Source organism: Haliaeetus albicilla, chromosome 3 (assembly GCF_947461875.1).
Source record: "Haliaeetus albicilla chromosome 3, bHalAlb1.1, whole genome shotgun sequence".
NCBI classification, from domain to species: Eukaryota; Metazoa; Chordata; class Aves; order Accipitriformes; family Accipitridae; genus Haliaeetus; species Haliaeetus albicilla.
Window position 1 is genome coordinate 31569062 of NC_091485.1, and position 26037 is coordinate 31595098.

At 40.4% G+C, this 26037-nt stretch overlaps 1 protein-coding gene across 1 annotated transcript in view; it reads left to right on the top strand.

Annotated features, from left to right (window-relative positions):
- Positions 1 to 26037, top strand: part of LOC138684745 (chloride channel protein C-like) — an 82290-nt gene that overhangs the window by 16082 nt on the left and 40171 nt on the right. Inside the window, exons 7-11 of the mRNA XM_069779314.1 lie at positions 1311 to 1505; positions 6328 to 6425; positions 9930 to 10030; positions 10530 to 10701; positions 12298 to 12469. Of these exons, the coding sequence (XP_069635415.1) occupies positions 1311 to 1505; positions 6328 to 6425; positions 9930 to 10030; positions 10530 to 10701; positions 12298 to 12469 (738 nt within the window). The remainder of the gene's footprint in view (positions 1 to 1310; positions 1506 to 6327; positions 6426 to 9929; positions 10031 to 10529; positions 10702 to 12297; positions 12470 to 26037) is intronic.

Sequence of the window (26037 nt, forward strand, 5' to 3'; positions counted from 1 at the left end):
CTCAGTATATCTTTCCCTCAGGTAAAATGGAGGTAGGGAGAGAAAACAATAAAACCATGTATGTCCTTTTTTAGTTTTAATCAAGGATTGGAACTAAGTAGAATATAATGCAAGATATTTGGATCCTGCAGTAAATAAAACTTCTTTTCTACTTCAAATTAAGCTACTTGTCTCTGAATTCTGGGATTCTGCCTCTTCCAGACCTGGTTTCCTAGTCTGCAGCACCTTATGGACCAATTCTTCAAGCTTGGCTATATTTTGACCCTGGCATTTCTCATCTCAGGAAATATCACCAGTGCTTAGTACAGCCACCTGGTGGATTTGTTAAAGTCTAGGCTTGTTGTAGCAGGAACAAGAATAAAATTAAAAGTCAAGAAGAAGAGGAGGAGGAAGAAAAAAGAGTTTGAACAGTAAGAGGGCCTGTGCACTTGCTCAAGCAATTTAAGGAAGGCTGACAGTTTCTCCTGTCAGCTACCCCCAAGATTATACTAGTTTAGGTTTCTGCAGGCAACCCTTGACATGTGCCCTTACTGCTTCTTGCCCGGTAGCTTTTTGAGCATTTCCTGATCTCTTACTCTGTCCAGATCCTAATCTTGACAAAAAACTGTGTAGCTCTAAGCCTAGGCTAAGGAAATAGTATCCTCACAGCTTTGAATAGATTGCCACTGGTCTGTTGACCCCTTTTTGTTGGCTGGAAGATAAAATTAAAACATGATATTGCTCTCATCCTTGCTGCCTGTTGAGGAATCAAGCAGAAAATTCAATTACTATTCCAGCTGCCAGATTATATTCTGTGTTTGTGATTTGTTGTTCTATAAGTTCCAGATCAGCATCAATTTTCAGTTTTGCTTAAATAAATTTACTTATAAATGATCTCAATGCACATGGATGCAGGTTGACACAATAAATCAACTTTCCCAAATTATGTTGTAGATATAGACACAGTGAGCAAAGCTCTGGTTCAGCAGAATCTTTTGAAGTGTTCATTAAGGCCAATATGTCATTTTATTTGGACGTAACCTGAAGTGCTGAGTGCTTGTGGTAACTGCAGTGCATCACAGAGATTTCCGCTATGTGTGCCAACACCAGTGTCTACCTGCTGGTTCCACTCCTGTGAGGTGTGCAAGAAGAGTACACCATCTCTTATGAGATCAGCTTTAAATTAATTAGCTGAGCTCGCTAAACCACAAGGAAAGATTTATTTCCTGTATGGGAATTACTTTGTAGTATCAGGTTTTGTAAGAGAGGGTGCAATAGTTCATGTCACTGGCAGGATGCTCAGAACATATTTTCTCCTTTCTTCGACTCAGGTTAAGAACTTGCTCGACATGAACGTCTTGGCCTTTGTTCCGACCATCCTCCTTGGAATGCTTGGAGGTCTTCTGGGAGCTCTCTTTGTTTCCCTAAATATAAAGATTAATAAATTACGTATGCAGTTCTTTAATTCAATTCCAAAATTATCCCTTAGAAAAACAAGCAAGCTGTTGGAAACTATGCTCATCCTTGTAAGTAAATAATATGGTTCTCTTGATTATATAACATTTACAGTGGCTAATGAGGGCAGGTCATAAACTGGCTGGATGGAAAAGTGAATCTGACCTGCTGGTACTCAATAATGTCCAACAGAGTACAGCAAACATACGGATTTCCAAAGTACATATAGGTATTTAATGTTGGTGGGTATATAAGAATGGAGAAGAGATGTTTTGTTTTGGGTTTTTGTTTTGGTTTTTAATGCTTGAAGTATTTTACCTGTATAGTTGCTCTCCCACTGCTGCTCTACTCCGATGATACTACATCAACTTAGTGACATGTCGCAGTTACATTGGTGTGCTTTCACATTTGTTCACAACCTGTGGAGGGCTGTCACAAGTAGATGTCATCCATTTTTCTCCATTTTTCCTTGCTAGTGATTAATCCTCTCATTACCCCACACAGCTTGCTCATGTAGCAGAACCAGGTGGACATCCTCCTCCACGCCTCTGCACCTGGGCACTTTTTCAGCTGTTACATTGGAAAAAACAATTAGGAGACTATTACCATAACCATATGCATTTTTGCCTCAAGACAACAAAGGTGATCTTTGCCTGTTGTGAGAAGAATAGATGCATGAAGAATAAATGTTGTAGAGGGTTTAAAAGTTACGGATAGGTACAGAAAACTTTGTGGAGCTAACTGTATATCTGGAGTCAGTTATCCCTAGTTGTTACTGATGGAGGTCAGCCTGGAGCCTCAGATGTCCTGATAAGGTGGGGTTTTACCTCTAGGCTTTGGAGTTTCCATTTGGCATTGTATGGCTTTGGGGAGGGTCATGCCATTGGAATGAAAAGGGTAGAGACAAAAGGTTTCCATATTTTGAACATTTTCATAATTTTAAATTTTTTGTTTTGGTTATAACTTAAGTATGTTGTTAAATGTGGAGGAAGGAAACCTTCAGAGCTTTTGTACTGCACTTTTAGTGAATTGTGCAAATTTGGGCTTCCCTTCAAGTTTGTCTAGTGAATACCTGCTTGTCATAATTTTTCTTTTTTTCCACCATTTTTGAGGAAGTCTTCCTGAGGAGTTTTCAGACCTTTTTAGAGTGTTGAGATGAACTTTCTTTAGGGAGATCGGTGCACACCAAAGCCCCTTTCTTCTGCCCCTTCTTAGGCAGACTTGCCAGTACGTTTTATGTATGCTATATGTATATATTTATATATACACTATTGTATACTTTCTCTTCCTTCCCTCCTGGAGAGAGGGTCGCTCAGTTGTAGACCAATGGGTCACATAGATGCTCTTCTCCTATCAGCCCAGACATGCCTTCGGCAGCCTCTGCTCCCAGCCAGCAAAAAGACATAAGCTTCAGGGGAAAGCAATCAGCTTGGCGTTCATCAGTGACCTGGATGATACTGGGAGGAAAACAATTAGTATTTTAAATACAAGAGGGGAAACTTTTGGAGCTGCAAGTGCCCCATAGGTTGAGGCACACGGTCGCGTCTCTGCAGGCTCTCCACAGACCGGTGCGGAGACGTGCACGTTTCCCATAGGTTGCACTATTTTTCCTCTCCATCGGGTCAAAAAGAGTGCACTTCATTTAGTCCTTGGAAGCCGTGCGTGCCATGACAGTCCAGCTCCCTCTCCTCTGCCTGCTCCTGCTCCTGCTCGTTGCTCGGAGCATCCTCCTCCTTGTTGGGTTCTCTGTCGGCACGTCAGAGGTGAAACCTGACCTCCGGCGGGAGGAAGAGGAGGAGGAGGAGCAGGAGGGATCCCCGTGGACGGTCTGCGCTGGAGCAGGCTTATGCCACCGATGACAAGTGGATTCCAGCTCCTCTTAGCGGCAGAACGTCGGCTTTTCAGTTTGCAGCCGTGTTTGTTCAGCACCTCTCTGAGGGGAGACACCCCGAGGAAGCTCACTTGAAGCTTCTTGCTTCCACGTTTGAAGGAATGGGTGAGGTAGGTAGGGAAAATGGGTGTTCTCAGCTCTAGGGAGAGTCTTTCCGCTGCCCAGCCTTCCTTCGTTGTGCTACAAGTTTGCTCCCAGGTCTTGCAAAGGATTCGGGACTTTGTGCTGTTGAGGACTGCAATGAGACATCCTAACAAAAAAACCGTCTTCAAACCAGCGCGATGAGGAGTCGAGTCCCACGGGTGACTCCCATTAGTCCTGTGTAAACTCCACGGTTTCCAAAGGACCTCTGTTTGTGAGAGGTCAGGTTTGTAACGATTATTATTTTAACAATTTGGGGCCGGAGCTCCGTGTTTGACAGCCGCTTCCCCTACTATTGGGAAAGGTTTGGCTTTCTCATAGTACGTTACAAAAACCTTGCATAAACTACTTAAACGCATAAAACCCACACAGTTCCTTATCGCTTTTCAGAAAAAAAGACTAACCAAGCCACAACATAAGCTAGCAAGACCCAGTATGTTAGAAGATACTGTAGGATTAAGCTTAAGATCAGCTAGCAAAGATTTAGTGTCAGATGTAAAGAAAATGTCTCCTAGGAGTTATTTTACATTGTTTAGGAATGGTGTCTTACTGACTCCAAAAGTTCATGGACCGGTTAGCACCTTGCCAGATCATACCTGAAACTGGGAGAACAGCATGTGTTTTGTAAGGCTGTAGTGCTTACAAGAGCTTTTCTGTTTATATATTTTTGTCTTCATCCTGTAATTTAAAAAAAAAACACAACTGTTTTTTTACATTAACTTTGTAGCATGAACTCTTATTCAGACTGTTTTTCCTTTTTATTAGCTCTAGAAGGTCCTGCTTAGGTCACAGTCCTTATTTTATTACAACTTGGCAAAAAAACAGCAGGAAAGAAACTGTTTGATCTGAGAGAGAACCATACAATTCTTTCTTTTTTTTTTTTATAAACTCACATAATCAGGCAACTGAAAGAAACTGTGTCACAGTGACTTTAACCAAAAATAATCTTGTATAAACCAGTCTGCATTTAAACTTGGAAAGAACCCATCATGGTATCTTCCACACCCACAACATAACCCGGAGTACCATTCCTTTGACTGGAATTGAATATCTAATCTTCAGGCCATAGATTAAGCAAAGCCGTCTTCCTAAGTGACCTTCTGCCCCTTGGCCTGCGTTTGCTTCTCCTCAATTCATCACCTTTCTCTCTGTGAGGAAATCACAATGTAGATAATGTTTTGCCAAGAATCTGGCAGAGCTATCTTTCTATTTTTTTTAATCACGTTGACTAATGCTTCTGTTCCAAAAGCTCAGTGTTTCCATGGGCAGGGTGGACAATTTAAGGATATATGCATATATACTTATATATTAAGCTGTCAAAACTTTAAAAGGTTACTTGAGAGGATTATTTTTTTTTTCTACCTAGCTGTGAAGACAGGCTACTGCTTTAAATATGTAGCCACTGGCTCCAAGCTAGCTGTCCTTCTAGCTCCCTTTGGACTTTGGGGCTTTGGCAAAAACTTGACCTGGGTTTGAACTGTCCCAGAGTTAAGTTTTCAGAAACAAAACCTGACCTAAGCTTCGCGAAGACTGAACTGCTCCCAGTTTCATATATTTCTTGTAGATGCTCTCAGCCCATAAGCTTATAATCTTTGAGATACAGGGAAACAAAGGCTTGAGATATGATTGTCTGACAAATTGTCACAACTGCACACAGCCGAATCTCAGCTTGAGGGTTTCTATAAATGTGCTACCTGAGCTGTTTTATAACAATCCACAGAATGCATGAAACCTTGTGCTTGGAAAATATTTTATTATTATGGTTGTGTGTTACAGTTTTTTTCGCCAGATGTCTGCTGAAATATTTTCTAAAGTTTTTTTTTGGGGGGGGGAGGGGTGTATCTTCATTTATTTAGAAATGTAAATTGAACTCAACTAAGGTAAAAAACATTAGTTTTGAATGAAATACAACTATGTTATATTGAACTATGTTATGTTGAAAAATATGCATAACTGAAATACAGTCATCTCATGTAAAAACTTCCTTTGCTTTTGATGAATGCAAAGCAGCCAGTGAAAACACCTTCTGATGTGCTCTATTTCAAACATTTTTGGTTTTATTCATGTTTACTTCAAAATGGGTATATGGAAAACGAGTAGAAGGACCTGATAAATTGTCTTTATCCATTTGGGTTGCAATGTCTTTGTCTCGACTTTATAGTATGTAATCTGCTTTAGGCATTATAGCTGTCTAGTATTGCTAGGATGTCTAGGAACTTCTTTCTGTTGATTAACTGAGTATTAGTCCTTTCATAACATCCTCCTTATAAGAGAAGGGAAGCAATAAGTTTGCGAGTTAGAAACAAGTCCTTAGTTGTTCATACTGACTAGGGACTTCAAATTTGCATAAATCAGGAAGTAATTTAAATTGAAGCAGTGGATTGTTTTTGACACTCAGCCTAATTTTAAGTACCAGCCTAAAAACTAGGTCCTTAATGAAAGACATGTAGATCCTGAGTCCTTGCTGTTCAGAAGTTGCGGTCTCGGATCAGCAGCCTGCAAGGAGCTCTGGCTGGCCGCGTCTCCACTGCCTGCTACGGCACGCGGTGGGGAGCCTGGGCACGCGTAGAGCATCCCACATGCTGCAAGTCTTTCTGGAGGTAGCAGTGGTCTCTGGTGGCTACAGAGTTGGAGGCCAATTACCTAGCTGCAACAGCTGAGACCCTGAAGTTAGATGAGATGAATGTGGGCCTCACTCATTGCTTATGAGCAAATGCTGATCTTCTGGGATACATAGGCAAGACAAAAGGACTATTTCCTTGTGGTAACTGCTGGCACTAGTGACTTTAGACACTTTTCTTTCTGTTTTTGTCTGTTTCTACATCTCACGATAGTCTGTTTACTTATTTTAATGCCTGCAGGTATGTACAACAACTGTTACGGTATATTTACCGTATTTCTTTCCTTGCACGCCAGTCATGAGTGTGAGAAACTACCAGCTGAGAAACAACTCAGAAACGTAAGTGGGGAGAGTCGCCAGGAGCATCTCTATGTAAATACAGTTATTAACCATTTCTCCCAGTTAGTTGTTACAAGGATTTGGGATGGAAAGATTCAAAGGTGCATCAGAGCTGAATGTTTAAAATGAATTCACGTAGAGACAAGAATCACACTTAATCTTTTAATCACTGAAATTTAATCACACTTAAACTTTTCCAGTGAGAGGCATTTGCCATCATGCCAAATTAAAGAGAAAAAAAAAGGAGAAAGAAATAAATAAAAGGGAGTTAAAAAATGAAAAGAGCCTGAAACATGGCTGTATGTATCATGCAAGCAGTTTTTCAATTTAGAATCCTAATTTTGTTTTAAAAGGTGCATAGGCCTTATAGGTAGGTATATAAGACTATAAGCGACAGGCTGTGCTTTAACTGTAAAGCTGGAACTGGAAATTGATTAAAAATCTTTGTTATTCTCAGCTTCAGTCAGCTACTATTGGCTGAGGGACATGATCTGATCAGTCCTCTGTATAAGAACACCAATAGGTAATACATCAGAGGCGCATGCCACTACAGCACAAACTGTAGTCCGGGGACTTAAAATGACAAATATTTTATTAATAAACAGGCAGGGAATATGTGGCTGAATGGCTAGGGATTTTATGGGTGATACAGTTGAGGTCCTTGAATCTGATACAGGTTTTGCAGTCCAAGTATCTTTCTTGAGAAATACCTATAAGGAATCCAGAGGAAGTAGAAAAAGAATTGCTCAGATTGAGGTTAAATGATAGCTTGATTTCACGGTCATTGCAAATGGTCACTACCAAATTGTAGTTTTACAAATTCAGAAATTTGTAAAATTTATTGATTCCTCCTTCCAAGTGGGAAGCATCATATATATTGCATAATATGAACTGTAAATACTGAATAACTTGCCATTGGTGAGTGGACTCTGAACAGCTTATTGAAGTATATAGAAAGCAGACATACTTTCCCATTCTTGCCACCAATTCTAGACTGTCATTTGACTTGCAATACCGGGTTCAGTAGTGTTTGCTATAATATGCATTTACATATTCTTTACAAAAGCAAACTTTGTCACTTACTTAGTACCAGGACTTGGTGACTGCAGCTATTTGAATTGCTACAGGAAAAGTCTTTTTTCTCACCCCAACATCCTTTTTTTATTTTAAGGACTAAATGCTTGCAAAATGTTATTTTTCAAAACAAAACTATTTTTGCTCTAAAGGAAAACCATCCGAAACCACGATAATTTCATGGCTTTTTTTGTCTGTCTCTGAATCAAAAATAGTCAGGCTGATCTAAACTAGAGGCTAAATGGTCGTAGTGCCAATTTTTTATTTGGTGTGGCTACAAGTTATAAGGAGTACATCCTGTTGAAAATGGATAGATCTGAAGGGAATTAAGCACCAAATTGTCCTGGGCTTTGCAAGGCCATGCATATGCTGAAGGTAGTTGTGATGTTTCTAGTAAGCTTGTAATAAAGTACAAGAGTAAACATAGAAAAGAAGCTTGTTCACTGTTCTCCTGTTCTTAGAAATTAAAAAAGGGAATTATGATTGCAGTCATGAGACTTTAGCTAGGATCATTTAGATGTGGCTCATCTCAGCATAATCTGAGATTCTTATTCAGTGCTCCAGGGGCAGGTAAATATCATTAACCTTTGGACATCCAACAGGTTAGTAATAGGCACCCTTGCTACTTTAAGATATCCAATAAGAACTATATAACAAAGAAATTGTAAGATGCTTAAGTTTGTCTTTGTAGTGATCCAGCTCGGTGAAGTGTATGTTTTTTCTTCTAAGTCATGACAGTGCAAGAGCTGCAGCTCCAGATGGGGCTGTATGTGGCTATGCCAGTATGACAGCGCTTCCTTCTAGCATAGTTTATCCTTATAAATTTACACCGAAACAGTACTTTCAGTAGTGTTTTGTAGTGCTTCCAGCAGGCCTTGGTATTCCTAGGAGAAGGAGGAATAGGAGGTCGTGGGGAGGCAGGAGAAGGAGGTAAAGAAGTGATGAGCTTCTTCCATTAGCAGGTTTTGGTACAGCACACATATTCCTGCAGCATGCAGTGTGGCAGTGCAGTCCTCCCATTGGCACCAGGGAGAAATGTGTCTCTATTAAATATAATGATTTCAAATGGAAAGAGTTAGTGGTACAAAAACCTGTGTGTAAAAAAGTCCTACATCTCCATTCTCTGTGATTTGTTCTTTTTGCTCAACCATGTATTTTAATTGTAGAAGAACTTTCTTCTGTTGTTTTTGCCTGTTATTTTGGCATTGCTGCAAGCTTCAAATTGCCTCTCTGATGTGCTGTTATTTATATGTATGCACTCCTTTACTGGTAGTAAAGCCATTTGTATAGAACTTGAGGCTTTGCTGTAAGTGGGTTACACAATCATATTATTTCTAAAGCAGGATGGAGTAAATAAATTTTTGTCTTTTTATTGTCCAGTATGAATTTGGAATATATTCTTGTTTGAGTGGTTGGATTAATGTAAAAAGCAAATACAAGATTGGGAAGTATCTTGTGTTCCTTTGGTTGCCAATCTGGGGTCTGGAAGAAATTTTCTTGCACTAGGTGTTGGCTGTATTTTAAGTTTTTCTTGTAGTTCTGACCGGGGATCAGGTGGGTCAAATACCACAGATCTCATGCTCTTTGTTCCAGAAACAAGTTCATATTGTTACCGTTTAGGTTGTGGTGATGTCCAAAACATGCTGGGTGCTTTCCAAGCTGGAAGAAGGAAGTTGTACCTGCTTGGAGAGTGCAATTGCTCCAGATGACAGAGATTGAGAAAGTGTCCAGGAATAGTAGTGCTGTACAGAAAGGCTGGTCATGGTCACCACAATAACCGGCAGTCTCAGTTGCAAAATGTTGAAATAACTGGTGCCAGTATTTACCGAAGGAGAGCTTTAAGAACGTGTTGGACAAACATCTTTTAGGTGTGGTTTGGGAATAGGCTGTGCTGCTGTGGAAGAGGAAACCTCTAAGTCCTTCCAGCTCTCCATGGCGCTCTCCTGTGCAAAGCTTTCTAACTGCAAATGCATCTGTCAGCTCGGGATGCTGTGCTTACCCACTGAAGTGTTCGTCAGGGGTGATAAATTTTTGGTCTGCTAATCCTGTTTTATAGAGTTACAATGATATGTGTGGACAAGGAGATCAAGGCAAGGCTAGGCATTTTAATCAGATTTTTTTTCCTGTTTTCTGGTTTTAGGCAGTGTAATGTGATTCCTGGTTTTGGAAATTTGGGGTTTCAGCAGCAGGAGGTTTATGCAGAGGTATATGAGTATTAATAAACCAGATTTATTAGTTTAGTAAAATAATTAATAAACTGATCTAGTAAACTAGATTTATTAGTTAATAAAACAACTTAATTGAGAGATGTAAGGGAAAGTAGGCTTTTTGTGTAAAATTTCTATGTAATAGACACATTCTGTACAGGGACTAAGGTAAATTATATTAATCCATTTAATAATTTTTGTTTGTTTGTTTTTAATATTTAAGCATGAATCAGTTCAAGAGGGAAATTTCAGAATATAGCTGTTCATCAAGCACATGGATTGGTCCAGATGGAGTCAGATATTCTAATCAAACCTTCAATCAAGGTAAGGGGAGCCAAGTGATTGATACGTGGGAACAAATGGAATTTATGTAACTTGACGTGATATCCAGGTATATTTACTCATAATGTAGATTTTCTTCAAAGTAATGTAGTGCTCCCTTTTGAGGGATATATCAGAACTAAATTCCATATTTGAGCCAAATATGCTGGGAAGTTCCTGAGTTATTACCTCTGAAAGGAATGGGGAAAGAGTCCTGCTGAAGTAGTACAGTTGCCTTTCTTTGGCTTAAGTGGCTGCAGTTTCTTCTTGTTTATACCAAGATGAACATCACATAGACCAGACTGGAAAAAACAAATGTTCCTTGTTTTCCTGAAATTGCCCCACATGCTGAAGCTGTCATGTAAACTCCAATTCACTGATCTCTGTACTTTGCTGATTTTTTTATCAGGTTTAGGCAAATAAGAACTACTACAAACTGTATTTTTGTAAAGGATCCTTTTAATGTTTTGTATCTCTCCACATCTATTCCTCTGTGTTGCAGCTGCTGCTCTTCTAGTTGAAAATGGGAAGCAAGGGATCACATATCTTTTTAAACGTGGGACTCATGAAGAGTTTGGATACACATCCCTCTGCACTGCTTTGGCATTTTATTTCACCCTCAGCTGTTGGACGGCAGGTTCTGCTATTGCCAGTGGCCTAGTTATTCCTATGCTGTAAGCTTTACCCATGTTGGTTTGAGCTTCCTGTACAAAAGGCCTGTGTTGAGTAGCAACAATCTGAATTGTAAGCTGAAAGCTTGGCATTAGCAAAGCTATAATTGCTTGGAGGAGGTTATATAGGTGGAACAGGATGGTTTGCCTGGAAAGAGATGCTAAAATTGTGGAAAAGAATGAAGAAAAATCATCTGAGAATAGCTGTGGAAGGCCCATAGCCAAAACCGTGTACTTTCCAAGTATAGATCATTTGAATCCTTTGGGGACCCAGAGACAGTCTCGGCTGCTGGCTCCATCTCTGTAACTGTAGAAATATGGGTTGAGATCCAGACTTTTCATCTGTTTCTTATGCACATAATAGCCTGAATCTTAATCTTGGACATCAACACCCTAGGCTTTGGAGAAAACTGCAGTTAGGTCTTTTGTTGTACTTTTTAGAAAGCTGTGGTAGACTAGAGCAAAGTTCTTACAGTAATGTTGAGAGGTTTAATGTTCAGCAAGCAAGGAGTCATGGCTGGAGAGTGGGTATCCAGCCCAATGCAATTCAAATACCAAAAAACCTAAAAAGAAATAGTTGTGTGTACAACCTTCTGCCTTTGCCATACCCCTGAGTATTCACCTCCTACCCTCCCCAAACTGTTGTCTAAATCAATTTTTAATATGCAGTATTTTCTGAAACATGGCATACTCAGCTGGATAGATAGAGATAGTCAAGTCTGTCAGCCAGCACCAGTGTTTCTGACCCGATAACCTAATTTTTGTAACCATTCTAGAACTACTAGAACTGCATCCATCAATAAAATGAATCAATTGCATGAATAAATGGGAAAAAGTTGTGTAATGGTGCATGATGATGCTCCCCAAATCAGATAATATATATCATATATATGACTATTGTATAGATAATAATTATTCACCATTTCTGGAAGGGGAACGTCTGCACAAATCCAGTTCATTGGCTGATCTTTAAATCTGTATATTTAATTCCTTGCATATGGAATTAAATGCTGTGTATCACACCAGCAATTATATGCCCAACTGTGCTAAATTTTGTTATTGCTCTTCAGTGTAGCTTATGGCTGGTTTGAGGACTCCTGAGTTCTCTTCACAGCTTCATTCCTGGTTAGCTTTGGGCAGGTCATTAATACCTATTACTCCATTTTGCCCATTTGTTATATGGCTGTAATATTTTACTTGCCAGGTTTATGGGGCACAGATAGACTTAATTTTAAGAAAATATATAAGGCTGGAGCTCTAGAAGTGCAGGCTTTTTATCTGAAATATCCCAGTGTGTGTATCTGTGACCTATACTTTTGACTATATTCCTCTAAGGTTCATTCTCACTTGGCTTTGAAGGACATTAAGAAAGACATGCCGACAGTCCTTTTTCTTCAAAGTATAGTAAATCTGGCAGTTTCATGCTAGTGATTGGCACTAAGTAAATGCTCATACTAAGGAAGGATGCTAGAGCTTTTCTTGGGAAAGGAGTTGCTACAGAAATTGACAAAATTAATCTGGGATCAGCAGAATATTAGAAGCATTTCTAGAAAACACTGTCATTGGCAAGAGGACTGCTCTTTTTCTTCTTGCATACAGGTACACAGGAGCTTTGTATGGCAGGATAATTGGTTTGATTCTTGTTTCCATTTTTGGTGTTCAAACTAATGAATACGGAGCATGGATTGATCCAGGTCTCTTTGCTGCCATTGGAGCTGCCTCCTTTTTCAGTGGTGTGTCAAGACTAACCATCTCCCTCACTGTGATAATGGTAAGTATGTTAAGTTTTTAGGTATTTGTGTGGCCAAGATCGAGTTGAGCTTTTGCTGCTGCAGCTAAATGAACCACAGGTGGTGTCCCACGCACACTGAACCACAGAGAAATAAATTATTGGCCTGGCTATTTCTAGCTTGCCTGAAGAATTTTTTTTTTTTTTTCTGGGACCTTTTATTCGTGAAGTGTAAGTTTGGAAATAACACTTTGACTGAGAAATCTGACTATCTGTTTTCCTATTTTTTAAGTTTTTGGAGGTTACAGAAATGATAGTGGCATCGGTGCTTTACAGACAAGAAAACAGAATATATATCTTTTGTTTCTTCTGGATTACAAAAAAATAGTAGATCACACTGCTTGGCTTGTGAATTGACTTCTGTGAGGGCTGAGGGCCTTTTGCAATCCACCTTTTTATGTTGGGGCTGAATATGGCCTTCTGGATGGAGTAAGTGAAGGTTTGCAGTAGTACAGTCAAGTGATGCAATGGGAAGCCTCCCAGGTCTCTCTGGTAAATTTATGCCTTATAGATTTCAAAATTTTGAGATTCACTTGGAACACATTTCATATTTCTGTTTCCTGCTCCCCTCCTTTTATAACAGAACATTTTGAGTCTGAACTACAATACTTTCCAGGCAAACCTCTGAAAGCTAAAGGATTTGCAAATGATACTCTTATAATTAGATAGGATATTCTTTGCTTTTCCTGGTTGCAACACCTGGGGATGGTGAGTTGCAAGGCATAGCTGAAATTCAGCTTAGTCAATAGAGAAGTGATGTTGAGGTCACAAGGGGGAAGCTTTCACCCTTCCATGGCAGGACATTCAAGTCCTATGAGTGTTACTGTGTGTGGAAATTTCACCCATGACTAAACGCCGTCTTGGCTGCCTGGCTGGCTTTGCCCAAAAGGATCTCATTAAAATCTTTGCAGATGTCGGAATTCACCCGGAGTGACCAAGCCAGGATTTTCCCTCCTAGTACACTGTTGCGCAGTGTTTGATAAAGCAGCTGTTTATCGGCACTCGCTCCGAATTAGGTTCATTTTAGTGATAGGTTGTGTAAATTGTGTAGGAAGCATTTTTTTGATGTTTTAGCTGGAAAGGTATTGTATGTGCGTAAAATCTTCTCTCTTGTGAAATAATAATTAGATTGACTATGGAAAAACTCCTCCTTCAGTGTCCTCTTGGTACTTTAGTACTTACTTATCCATTAAGTACAAATGCAATCTGGTATTTTTGCTTCTATTGTTGCCATTATGCATCTTTTCAAAGTTACTGTATGATTTGTTGGCCAGCTACTAAGTCTGTAAGACTTGAAGGGGGGAAAGTTGGTGCCTGAACACTAGGTGTAAGTTTTCTGAATGCCCCAATTACCCCTAAATGTATGTCTTTTCCAAAATAGACCTGAACTTTCTTGCAATGGCTCAATACATTTTAAATACCATTGCATTAAATATAATTTGTAAACCATTACTTTATGGTCTTGCTGCAGATAAAGTCCTTAGTGGCAAAAGCAGTTGATTGACATCTTTCTTAGCTTTGGGCTCATGAGGCTGTGCTTCATCGCAGGGAAGTGAGAGGTGATTATGTGCCAGAACACTTGCTGGTCTTGGATGACAAAACTGCATTTCATTCGGCTCCAGTAGAGAGAAAAAGCCTACATTTTATTTGCTTCAATTTCTCCCTGCCTTCCCCATTACCTGCACTTGTTCTTTTTTTTTTTCCCAAGTGCCTCCGTGAGCATGCATCTACGGCATATGCAAAACAATAGCTGGAAGCTGTTAAGAGAACTGTAGGAAACTCAGTTAAAAGGCACTAGAAAAATGAGGATTGCATTGCAATGTGTTCTGAATTCCCCTAGGTGTCATGTTATAACTCTTCTGCGCCTCTCTCTGCAGAGACAGACTGTGTTTCAATTCATGTTCATCCAAGATAAATAGCTCCATTGCTTGAGGAAATATTAATTTTTGAGGAGAAAAAAGGTCTTGGACATGACAATGCAAAAACATAATTAAAAGGTTGTGCCCTCAAACCATAAAATGCACATATTTTTCCTATATTGTCTGATGGGTTCAAAAAGAATTGAGAATGTTTGCTTTGGCTTTTCACACAGCCTTCCATTTGGAAACAGTTATGAATGTGGGACTTACAGTGAACAGGTTTGTAAGATGCTTTTCTTTTTTTTTTTCTCAAGGCAGACCCCACAGGCATCTCCCTACCTCTTCTTTCTTGGCTGCCTCTTCCTACCCCCCATGCTGACACTTGACCCTCATCCTCGGCTCTTTGTGGCAAACGGTAGAAGTGGTGACATTTTCCTTGGCAAGTACAAGGACCAGCCTTATGACTTGCCTTCCCACAGCCTTCTGTCTCCCACGTCTTTTTAAATGTCATGTGTCCTGAGCTTGCTGGCCTCAGGGTGCTCTAGATTTGGGAAGAGGAATAACATCTTCCTACAGTGTGTTTTGTCTATGGGTTATTCTGTATTTTTATTGTTCCTTTTGTATTTTTACTTCTCAATAACACTGCCTCGCAAGGGTTAAAGAGGAAAGGTGGCACTGGGCTAGCCTAGGATTAGTGTTCTTGTCCAGTACTGGTGATGCCCCTGTGTGCAAGCTGAGAGAACCTTGATTTGCACCAATTTGGATCCTTTGTCCCCTGAGTTTTCTGTCTTTCTATTACACATGACAGAAAGTAGTCCTGACACCCCTTCCTTGCCTCTTCTGTTCAAACAGAATTAAAGCAGTATATCAGTTTATTGGCCTAATTTTTTTCTCCAAGAAATCTCTTCTGATGGATATGGGGAATGCAATTAATTCCGAAAAGGTTAAGACTCAAACCCCTCCTCTGAGTGTGAAACACTGAAATATCAGGCTTTTGACAGATATAGACTAAAGGAGAGAATAGAGTATTCCTTAGGATTTGGAAGGGGAAATGCAATGTTGTTATGTAAACGAAGGGGAAATCTCTGTAGGGGCTTAAATCGCCTAAGGTTTGTCCTTGAGTCTCTTGCTAATGGCGGGTGTGGCTGCTGTGAATGAGTTGCTTGTGCCTATGGGCATGATGTTGGTACTGAAATAAAATGACCACCCGATGGGGTTCAGAGCATTATGAAAAGTTGCTTGTTGATGTCTGTCTGAGTCTGCAATACAGCAGAAATAACAAGCCGTATTCATAAGACAGTACTGAAGACTCAGAGATGAGGTTTGTTTGTGCTTTCTGCTCTCTGATGCCTACATCAAGACAGGCACACTGGCAGAGCACTGTATATAATAAACTACACTGCTGTAAGTGACCACTGTCCTGTAGTTAGGAAATTTGGTATATTTGTTATACACATTCCATTAAGAAATGAAAATGAACATTTATTTTTTGCATAATTTGGATACCTCAGTTGTAGTGTATACTTCTGACATGCTTCACAGCAGTGCTACAGGTCGTCTTGAATAAGTGCAATAAAATAGCTGTATCAGCAGGTAGTAGCAATTAAACCCTAACCTCTCCTCTCTCTCTATTTCTTCAGTCCTTCTAATTTAGGCAAAATGTGCTTACCTCAAATTATAGGCAGGATGTATTGTTGCAAATGCTGTGGCTACCCTTCTCCCTTCCTCTGAGAGAGCCACTGTCAAGAAGGTTAAGTTCTTTCACAAGAAATTTAAGTAGAGCATCAGCTCTGGGCACTTATTGTAGATGCGACAGACACATCTTGTATTACAGATGTGATGTGAGAATACAGCACAGACAACCACCCAATCCAACTAACTAGAAGGAAGTTATAAGAAGAGCAGAATGGTGATATAAGATGTTAGAAGAATAAGCACCAGACTTCTAAAATACATGTAAAATCTGCCTAGTATCCAGTGCAAGTTTTTCACAAGAGCGCTGTGTTGCTCAGTGGTTGTAGGTTGCAAGATGCTGCATTTTGAACCATTTGCAGTAATGATGGTGCAACCAGGAAGGATGGTTTTGAAAATGCTAAAACAAATATAAATTCTAAGTCTTTCCTTGTTGAGTGGAGGTGTCAGATAATATCGCATAACTGGTGCTTGAAGACCAAAGAGTGAAAACAATCCTGGCTGCTCACAGCATTGCTTGTCTGTGTTGCTGCTAAAGAGACCATCAGAGGGCCAGGAATTCTCATTGATTTATATCAAATTTCTCTTGAGTGAGGCCTGATCTAATGCATGACAGCTCTATTCTACAGGCAAAGATGGATAACCTGTACATGAACTGGGCAACAAAATTGTGATATGTATCGTGCTTGGATTAAATGTAATTGTTAATGGGTGTAAATTCTGGGATTTATTCTTGTCTAATAGTATGCCAGAAAAAGTCTGTATAGATGTGCCTTTCAACATGCTGGGAGTAGTTGGACTGTGTTATTTTCCACTTCAGCTTCCTCCTCTGTGGTGCTGGAGAGCCATGGACTGGATTGCCAGCAGCCGTGTTTGGGTCTTGGTTGGTATCTGGTTATACCTTGTAGCATTTCTGTGAATTTCCCCTGCTCACCTCTGCAAATTATTAATACTGTGCTCTTTTGAGTGATTTTTGTGGGCATGTAATTAACTTACATGCTGCTTTTCTTCTTTTTTTTTTTTTTTGGCAAGATCTTAAAAAGTTTAGAAGCAGATAGACTGTTTTTTAGTAGAAATGCTGGGTTGCCCGGTGAACTGCTTTTCCTGTGATGTTTTGCACATCTGTCAGAACATGAACAACGTTTCCTGAGTTTTCAGTTCCAGCCTTCCTGCTGCCCTCAGTTACCTATCGCTGTTTTACTTGGCTGCTGGCAGGGCACGGTCTCCCTGAAAAGGGAGGGAGGATGGCTCTGGCGGTGCCTGTGCTCCTCGTCACGCGAAGCCGTGTCCGTTTGCCTTGGGCAGCACCCACCTCCATTTGGGTGGGGGCTGTTTCTGCCACCTGGACCTCCTGCTTTTCCTCTTTCCTTCTGCTCCTTGAGCGGGAAAGTAAGGACGGAAGCAGCTCACGGTACAAAATGTCTCGTACGGCCGTTCTCTGGGGTTTGTGCCCCTCTGGTTTATGAGTGCCTGGAACTGTTGTGTAAGCAACGAGGAGAGCCTGCAAAGGGAGCTGGCAGTTACTCAAGGAGGTGGTCCTGCAGAGCTGGCAGGACTTAGAGGTGCAAAGGGTCTTCAGTGCAAACTGTGCCTTATGCGAGACTTGTTCATGTACTTGCGGTCTTCTTGGGTTTTGCTCTAGTAAGAGAAGGGAACAATAACAATACCCTTTAAACAGCTGGCTTTAAAACACCAACTACAGCCCAGGTGCATTTCTGTAATGCATAGTTTCCATCTAGTTTGTCTTACTTTATTTTGGTAAATTGTCAAATGCACAAAATGAATGCTGGCACATTCCAGTGTACTGGTGCCCTTATGTTCTTCTCAAACGGAGAAGCAGCTGACCCCGAAGCGACAGGGCTCAAGAGCTGTGGCACTGTCCTGCTGTGGGCTTCAGAAAATGGAGGCTATTGGTTTCGGTCCATGACAGCTCTTCAGGGCACTTCTTACAGCATGAGTAACTACAGGAAGCCGGATATTTTGCAAGATGTCAAATTGAATGATTTAATCGGTCCTTCTGGTCTTAAAAGCAACCAGTCTTGTTTTCGGCACATAAAATGTGGTATAACATCTGACTAGTTGAAGAGAAGGGAGTTCCCCTCCAAGTTTGTAATGCCATCCAAAGTGCAATCCTTTCCTTGATAAGGATCATAGTTTGCTGAGGTGTCAGGAGAAAACGTCTCTGAGTGCTGAGTACCCGTTTGGCGTACCAGCAAGCAGGAGAACAAGCTGATTTGAAATACATGAATTTCTTGTTCACATGAAAAATATTATGGTCAAATGAGATCAATATGAACTTATGGTCAAATACAGCAAGATGTTCTTCAGTGCCTAGCTTTGTGGTGGGAGTGACTATAAACATGGAAGTCTGCAATAGCTTTTTTTTTCAGCACCACCCTGGTTAGAATGATTTCAAAAAATTCCCTTCTACTTTATTTTTGAATGAAAATGAGGCCTTCAGATTTGTTTTTAAAAAAAACCTTGGACATTTCATCAAAAAGCTGAACATATGAAAAACAGAAATAAAGAAAAAATATTTAAAATGTCTTGCTATAAGGTTTGTTGTTCCATGCCAACATTTTTCTGTAAGAAATGAAAATTTCCCATGAAACACCAAAGAGACTTTCTTGGTATGTTCAAGGAAGGAGGGGGCAATACATGGTGCATGGTGGGAGACGTAGTTTAATCTGAGAGGCCAAGCTGAATCCAACTTTAAAAATCTCAAGAGACACCAAAATAGCATTCCAAATGAAAGCTGCTTGGGTTTTAACCTAAAAAATACTGCTCTATAGGGATGATAAACAATTTATCAAGTCACTGGAACGTTCCATAAAAAATGTATGCTTGTAGGGAAAAATGAAAGAAAACCCTTTTTCCTTCTGGATGGTAGCCTTGTGAACCCGGCCCAAGAAAGTCAGAACAAGTCCCCTCTGATTCATTCATTCATCATCTGTAAAGAAGAACTGCAACTATGAGACAGTTGGTTAGTCTGTAGGTAATTCACAAATTAGAAGAGAATCCAGCTTTATCTCTAATATAGCTGTTTCAGCTTTGGCACCAGGATGTTATCAGTAAAATAAATAGACATGAATGAATTGTACATGGATTGAATTGGCATTGAACTTTTAGAAAGTTCAGTTGTGCATCTGAAATACTGAAATTGAGACTGCATCTCTGTTTTAAATACACACATTGGAAATGAAGTTGTAATGTGAGAAGATAACATTTTTATATAGTCATTTTTCTGGCTCTAGCTTTCAGTAGCTTTAAAGGTATTTTATAAATAAAGCCATCTCGTGTATTACAACATACAATTGTACGTTTGGGACATGTAATACAAACCTTAATGAAAGTTCATGAGAATTTAATGTGCAGAAGTTATTTTTAATTTGCAGTATCTTATCTGTTTTTAATTTTTTTCAAATTACAAAATGCAATTGGGCTGTTTTATGTACTAATTCTTTGCCAAATTTAATTTGTTTCCAAATTAAAGATATTTTTCAGTTACATTGTCACGAAAAGCATCTGAAACCATTAAGTTTTGTTATATTTTTAACTTTAAAACCTTCAGAATGTTGCCAATAGTGTTTTTTCCAAATTTTGAGAAAATGATTTATCTCTGGGACAAAAGCTACCACAACAAGCCTATCTCTTTTTTTCCAGCCTGAGGCGTTTATTATCATCTTGAATTAAAAACCCCATGTAGCCGGGTTCTCTAATGAATGGGGGCTTGGGGCCAGAAGTCCCCGTTTGATTATTGGACCCAGCTGAAACAAGAGCAAGTGGTTGCACAACCCAGCAGCTGCTGGGCTGAACACCGTCTGTTGGTGGGAAGGAGGCTCCAACTGCAGGTCCTGAGAGAGGCAAATCCCCAAGGACGAGTATGGCCTCCTTTCTGCTCAAGATGGGTAGAACAACATGTTCTGTTGTTGCAGTCTCAATGTTTTCCTTGGTGTTTTGGAAGAGGAATAAGACTGGGTCCAGGACACACATGGTGGTGAACTCAGGTGAAAGGTGTGCTGCTGTCGTGAGCAAGACTGGAGGCAGGCACCGAGGGGAAGCCATGAAAGCATGTGGAAAAGTAGAAGCATTGCAGAAAAGAGGAGCATAAATGGTAGCCAGCGGGACCTGTCCTAGCGCCGGCTCTCCTCTCATTTTGAAATATGAAAGAGCGATGACAGAAGAACTCTTGAGTGCCTGATGGCTGTGTCTCAGGCAAGCTTGCAGAGCCAGACCTGAGCTGCTTTCTTGCATCTCTCAAAAAACCAGAACAACGCCCCAAACTGGCAGTGGCCACCCAGGTTGTTGTCCACTGGTGAGTTATGCAGCAGCAGGTGACTTCTGCAGTTGCTGGTGCAACTTGTGAAACAGCAGCGCCTGGCTTTAGGAAGGATGGAGTTGCACAGCTGTGGAGATAGCTGGAGTGGAGTTGTCTGGTGCTTTAGATCATACAGCATGAAGACTGACCTCAGGTTACTCTGGTTATACTGCTCCCATCTCACACTCTTCCTCAGCCTGACCCGTGTTCAAAGAAAAGAGAATTTATTTGGAAGGCCTGAGCCATACTTTTCCCTTTCTCCTCCTTGTTTAGCAGAGTGTATGCAATACTTGGGAGGGAACAGACAAAGACAAGGGAAAGAACTGACTGTAAAAAATGAATACATCCTCATGGTGCACTTTGGCAGCACAGAGCTTGGGAGACCTCTGATCGTGCCTTTCTCTGACTTGGTCAAGATGGAAGGGCGTGAAATTTTGGACATTGGGCTCCTGGGGCAAACACAGCCCAGTGCTCTGGAGACAAAATGATACGGAGCACACAGTTGCCTTTTGGGAGAGCCACTCCCATGTGAGAGAGTATGAGAGGCTCATGACAGGTCATGTCAGCATCTATCATGCTACATTGGTGTAGATGACAGAAGATTTTGACCCTTGCTTTAGAATAAGTACACATGTACGTGCTCTGGATCAGGGAGCATTTTTTGTGCTGCTGTTTAATAAGACACGTACTATGGAGTCCTTACCAGAAAAGGCAGGAAGGCGTATGTGCCCACTCAACAGTCAGGTTCAAATTCTTGTCTCCTTAGATGCTTAAAAATAGTTCAGTACGGTTACTCCAGCAGGGTTACTCAATACTGAATTTAGCTTTGGTCAGGACTCTCTGCACGGCCAGTCTTCATTTTAACTCCCCAGGAGAGAATGCCACATGGTTGATTTTCCACCTGATTTTGGTGGGGAAAGGAAAATCTTTTGCAGAAGCTAGGACAAATGTGTAGTATTCAAGATTTTTCACATAATGTTTCCTTCAAAGCAGGCAGAGGAAGTGCTTAATTATTTGGAAACTCATTTGGCAGGTTCTTCCCAGTGCTAGGCTGTTTAATGCATCAGCCCATCACACTTAAAATACTTTAGGGCTCACTTACCGTTTTTGATTACACCTGAGATGGTTCACAGAAGTTGTTTTGACAGGGCCTAATTTTCTGTTACTAAGCTGCCTGGTTTTTTTCTAATGAAGAGTTTAAACCCTAGTCAAAACAATTTTTCAAAATCTCCAAGCCTACAGTTATTCTTAACAGGGTAAGCATTCACTCTGCTTACACTGCCTGTCAGGAGGAGCCCAGTGTATTTGAATGGTATGTTTACTGTTATTTCAGAACATGATTGCAAGTGATATCACCTTTTTACAAAGAAGGGGAGATGCAGAGTAGTGTTGTACCAATCCTAGTCTTATTCAAGTTAATCCCAAAATAATTGGAGTAACAATGCATAATCAGCAAACTGTTAAATACATTAAGTCCTACTATTTTCTATTGAATTTGGGCCAACTAGGGGAAGAGCACCGTGTGCTTTTTGGCAGTAGCTTGTCTGGAAAATGAAATAAGTGAAACTGTACTCTCATGGAGAAGGGGACGGGGAACGGTTTCAGGACCTCAGATTTCGTAATGCACTTCTTTAAGAAACTGGAGGCTCAGTGAATGAATACCTGTGCTCATTTTGAAAGCAACAAGCTTTTGTAAGTTTTCTGTTCTGATATTTAATGTCTAATCTCCTACTGAAGTTAGAGCTGAAATGAAGTTTGCAGCCTGTGACACAGAGCGCTTATCAAATAGCCTCGGCAAATCCACTGTCCAGTCTGCAGCTGTTGTAGTAGCAGGGCTATTTCTTCTCCAGCCTTTTCTAGACCTTAGGAGCTGGGGCCATAAGAATCATGGCATTCTGGAGATGTTGGTTTTAGCATCGCTTTAATACGACAGAGATTCATTGCAGTTGTCTATCTTATTTAAAAAAAATGCTCGTGAATCATAATTTAAAGAATTTTGCAATGCTGTGGGTTAAAAAAGTATAAGGTTGTTTAGCTGGGTTATTATACAGTACAGTGCTTGTTTTGAAAAGATTTAATACATGAGCCTGCTGAATGTTTAGGCATATTCAGCAATGCACATACACAATGCTGCTATTTTTATTAATAGAAGGTTCACTTGACACAAAATGCACCAGTATTACCTTCCTGAGACACAGATTTAGGCGTCTTTGAAACCTCCTTTCAGGGCTTGGTGTCTGTTTTGTGCGTAAGATAAAGAGCCAGATTACAAAAAAAAATTCACTGATAGATATCTTTCCAGGGGATCTTGGCAAAAGTTGCTGCTATCACCTATACTGTTTCCAGTATCACTTGCATCCATTGCCACAACCTGTCAAAACAGGTGTATTTATAGGCCTTGAGGGACTGAAACAAGAAATCAAACATTTGCATAGCATCTTGCATCCAAGTTCCCAAGGACTGAGTCTCAAAGGATTTTGATATGTTTCCAGGGATTACTTAGCTGTGCTGGGTATTTCTACATTCTCTTTAGCAATCTCCTGCTGCTGTACTAGGTCTTGGAATTAGAAAAAATTGTACTTTCTTTTAACAAGGAAATCATCAACAAAATGCTGGTTGGCTTCAGAAAAACTCACCCAAATATTTAAATTCACATGAGAGAAAACTGGGATGAGATCTCACTGAACATTACAAATTAAGGTAAATTAAGAAGCAGTGCACGAGCGTGATTAATTAGAACTACTTTGCTTAAAAAGGAAAAGTATGTGCCCTCTGCTAAGATATTTTTTTGTGCTCTGTCTTGGCAGTAATTAAGCTCTAGGGTGCTAGAGGCTGCCTACTCCTTGTAATGGCCTGGAATAGTTAATGGGGTTGAGCTCTGGAAGAGGAAGAATCCCACTAATTGTGCAATCCTCCTGGCACTGGGGTTTGGCAGGACGTCCTCACAGTGAACCTACGCGGGGTGTGCCGCCCTTTGTAGAGTGTGATGCACAGCTTCGTGTGCCTGAGGCTGCAAAAAATAATCATTTTCAGCAGTGTGAGGGAACTTGAATGCATAACTTTTCAGGGCTAGCATGACAATCGTGTCTTTTTAGGAGATTTATGTTTACTGTATTACAGCATCCCACTTTTCCAAAAAATTCCAGCAGTGATGGTGATGAGTGATAAGGAGATACAGTAAAGTGAATTAAGTTAATGGATGTAGTCCTAGGACTTTAAAGGATTTCTTTAAAGGTGAAGTGCACAGAAAAGGAATATTTTTCACTTAGTTTTAAAGGCAGAGATTAATGGAAGTTCAGGGAGGGAGTATTCAGCTGGATCAATAAGTGAAGAAGGTTCCTCTTTTGGCATAATCCCAGATGATCATAGTGGACCATGATAATGACATGTCAATTCATAGTTTGTTTGTCAGGACATATTAAGTGGGAAGTAAAGTGACTCAAATGTTCAATGCCCAGGTAGCTAAAGGCCAGCAGATCATAATCCAGAGATTAAAGAAATTGAAATGCGGATCTCCAGTGTTTATGAAATGGCTGTGACAATACAAATAACTTCATCCTGGGAGACGTTATCTCCATAAACTCCTATTCTCAAGAAAACTGCATGAACAGCTCTTTTACTGCTGTGAATAGGGAATTGTTCTCTCCTTCCCTTCTTTACGTCAGGCGATCAGCTTGCAACCTTGTTGGCATTTGCTCGGAGAAAAAAATGATCAAAAGTTTTCTGCTGACTACAAGCTCTCCACCCTTTGGAAATGTTCTGTTGACCGTGAACGATTTTTTCTTGGTGTCTTTAATCAATAGTAGCAAAAATTTCGAATGAGAGAAGTTCAGTTTGTATGTGAGAGAAATGAAACGTGCTTTCCTGGGGGAGTGTGTACTCTTCCACAAAATCTGGTGGCATGGAGACTGGGAAACTGTGCCCAGAGCCGGTGCTTTGTGCCAGCTGCAGCCTAAACTCCAAAACTATTGGATTGGGCTGGTAGTACCAAGGCTTCATGTCCCTTGCCATCCACCCCCTTTTTAAACTTGCTCCCAGACATATTGTCTTGTACCTTTGTCCAGTAGCTGCTTGTTTTTTCCCAAATATTTTCCAAATTCCAGGCCCTTCAGTTCAGTTAAAAGCGTGTAACCTTTGAAGACTGTGGCCGTGCAGAGAGTCCTGACAAAAATATTTCTTTTGGAGAGTTTGCTTCTGCCAAGGATGATGGTCTTTCTATCATGGGAAGGAAGGAGATTTTGTCTTTTGGTTTTTTCGGTTTGCCAGACAGCCCTTCTATTTGAACAAATCTTGAAAAATGAATTTGACTACAAAATAAGTTTGGTTTTTGTTTTTTTTTTTTTAATAGGCTCTTTCTTCTGCATTTGTCATTGTAGGCTGCAAGTAGCAAGAAAGCTCTCTTGCTAAGTGGATTTTCAGTAAAAGAAAGAAAATTCATTTGTACTATGTAGCTGGCTGATGATCTTTTCTTTTACATTATTGGAAATAACAAGGGTTCAGGGAACATTCACTGTATCAGCAGCCTTGCATCTAATGAGGTTGTTTGGACTCTGTTCTCTGAGCTGGAGTAAAACCTTTGAAACATGTTAACCACAATTTGATTGAAAAGTGGGGGAGGGTTTTTAACAGTGAGCTTTAAGTAAACTGCATCTTTTTGAATTTCCTGGGCAGCTGCCTTTCTCCCTTTGATGTACCGTGCCTGGTGATGCTGTTAATGAAATGCATAATTATGTGTTATATAATAAAACAGAGCTAACATGAAGGTGCCTAATAGATTATAATGATGTGGAGGCCTGAGAAACTCAGGACTGTGGGGGTTGTTGAAAAGTGCCTCCGGTGACAAAGAAGATATTTAAAGAGGTTTGAATAACTGTGCTAATAAATTAATTGTGGTCTGTGTGCGTGTGTGTGTAAACGACATTTTTCAAGATTTTGTATATAGAGAGAATATTGAAAAAAAATAAGTGCAATTTACTAGGCTGCTGATGTATGAAGTGTCAGCGCCGAGTGCTTCCAGCGCCTATTAGTGCTGCTGGCTTTGCATAGACGGGTGCCTTAGGCAAAGACATTTTTGGCACAGCCTGCTGCACCCGTAGGATCAAAAGGAAAAAAAAATCTGGCAATATGCACAGAGAGTAAATTGCATCCTAAAGAGCAGCCCCTAAAATGCAGGCTTGGAATGAATATCAATAAATGAAACATCACGTTTAATGGCTGAAGAGTTGTAGGCATTTGGTGGCTGCCCCCAACTTCCCCCCTTCCTTTCTCTGCTTTTGTCACCTTTATTTTATCTCTCCCTCTGTAACACTCTGTATAATTTGTTCCTTTCTTAAATTCTTTAGGAACTGGTTTGAGCACATAGGTATTTTTAAAGGAGCAGCTGCATAACCTTCCAGCCCTGGGCCACATGGGCTCCCAGTGGTGCTGGGCTGTGGCTGGGCTTGCTTGGCTGCTGTTCTGGGCTTACAGGGGCCTGTCTGCTGGGAGGATTAGTATTCTGGGAGCTCCGGTGTGAATTTACAGCCTGCTAGTTACTTGGCAGTAATTCCCTGGGTGGATGCTTCTAGGACCTACCAAGAGTGCTTTTGTGCAGGTTAGCTTTAAGAGTGCTTTTGCGCCGGTTAGGCGGGCTCCTTTTTGAAGGTGAAGTATGTTGTTTTTCACTTCCCAAGCACCAAGGG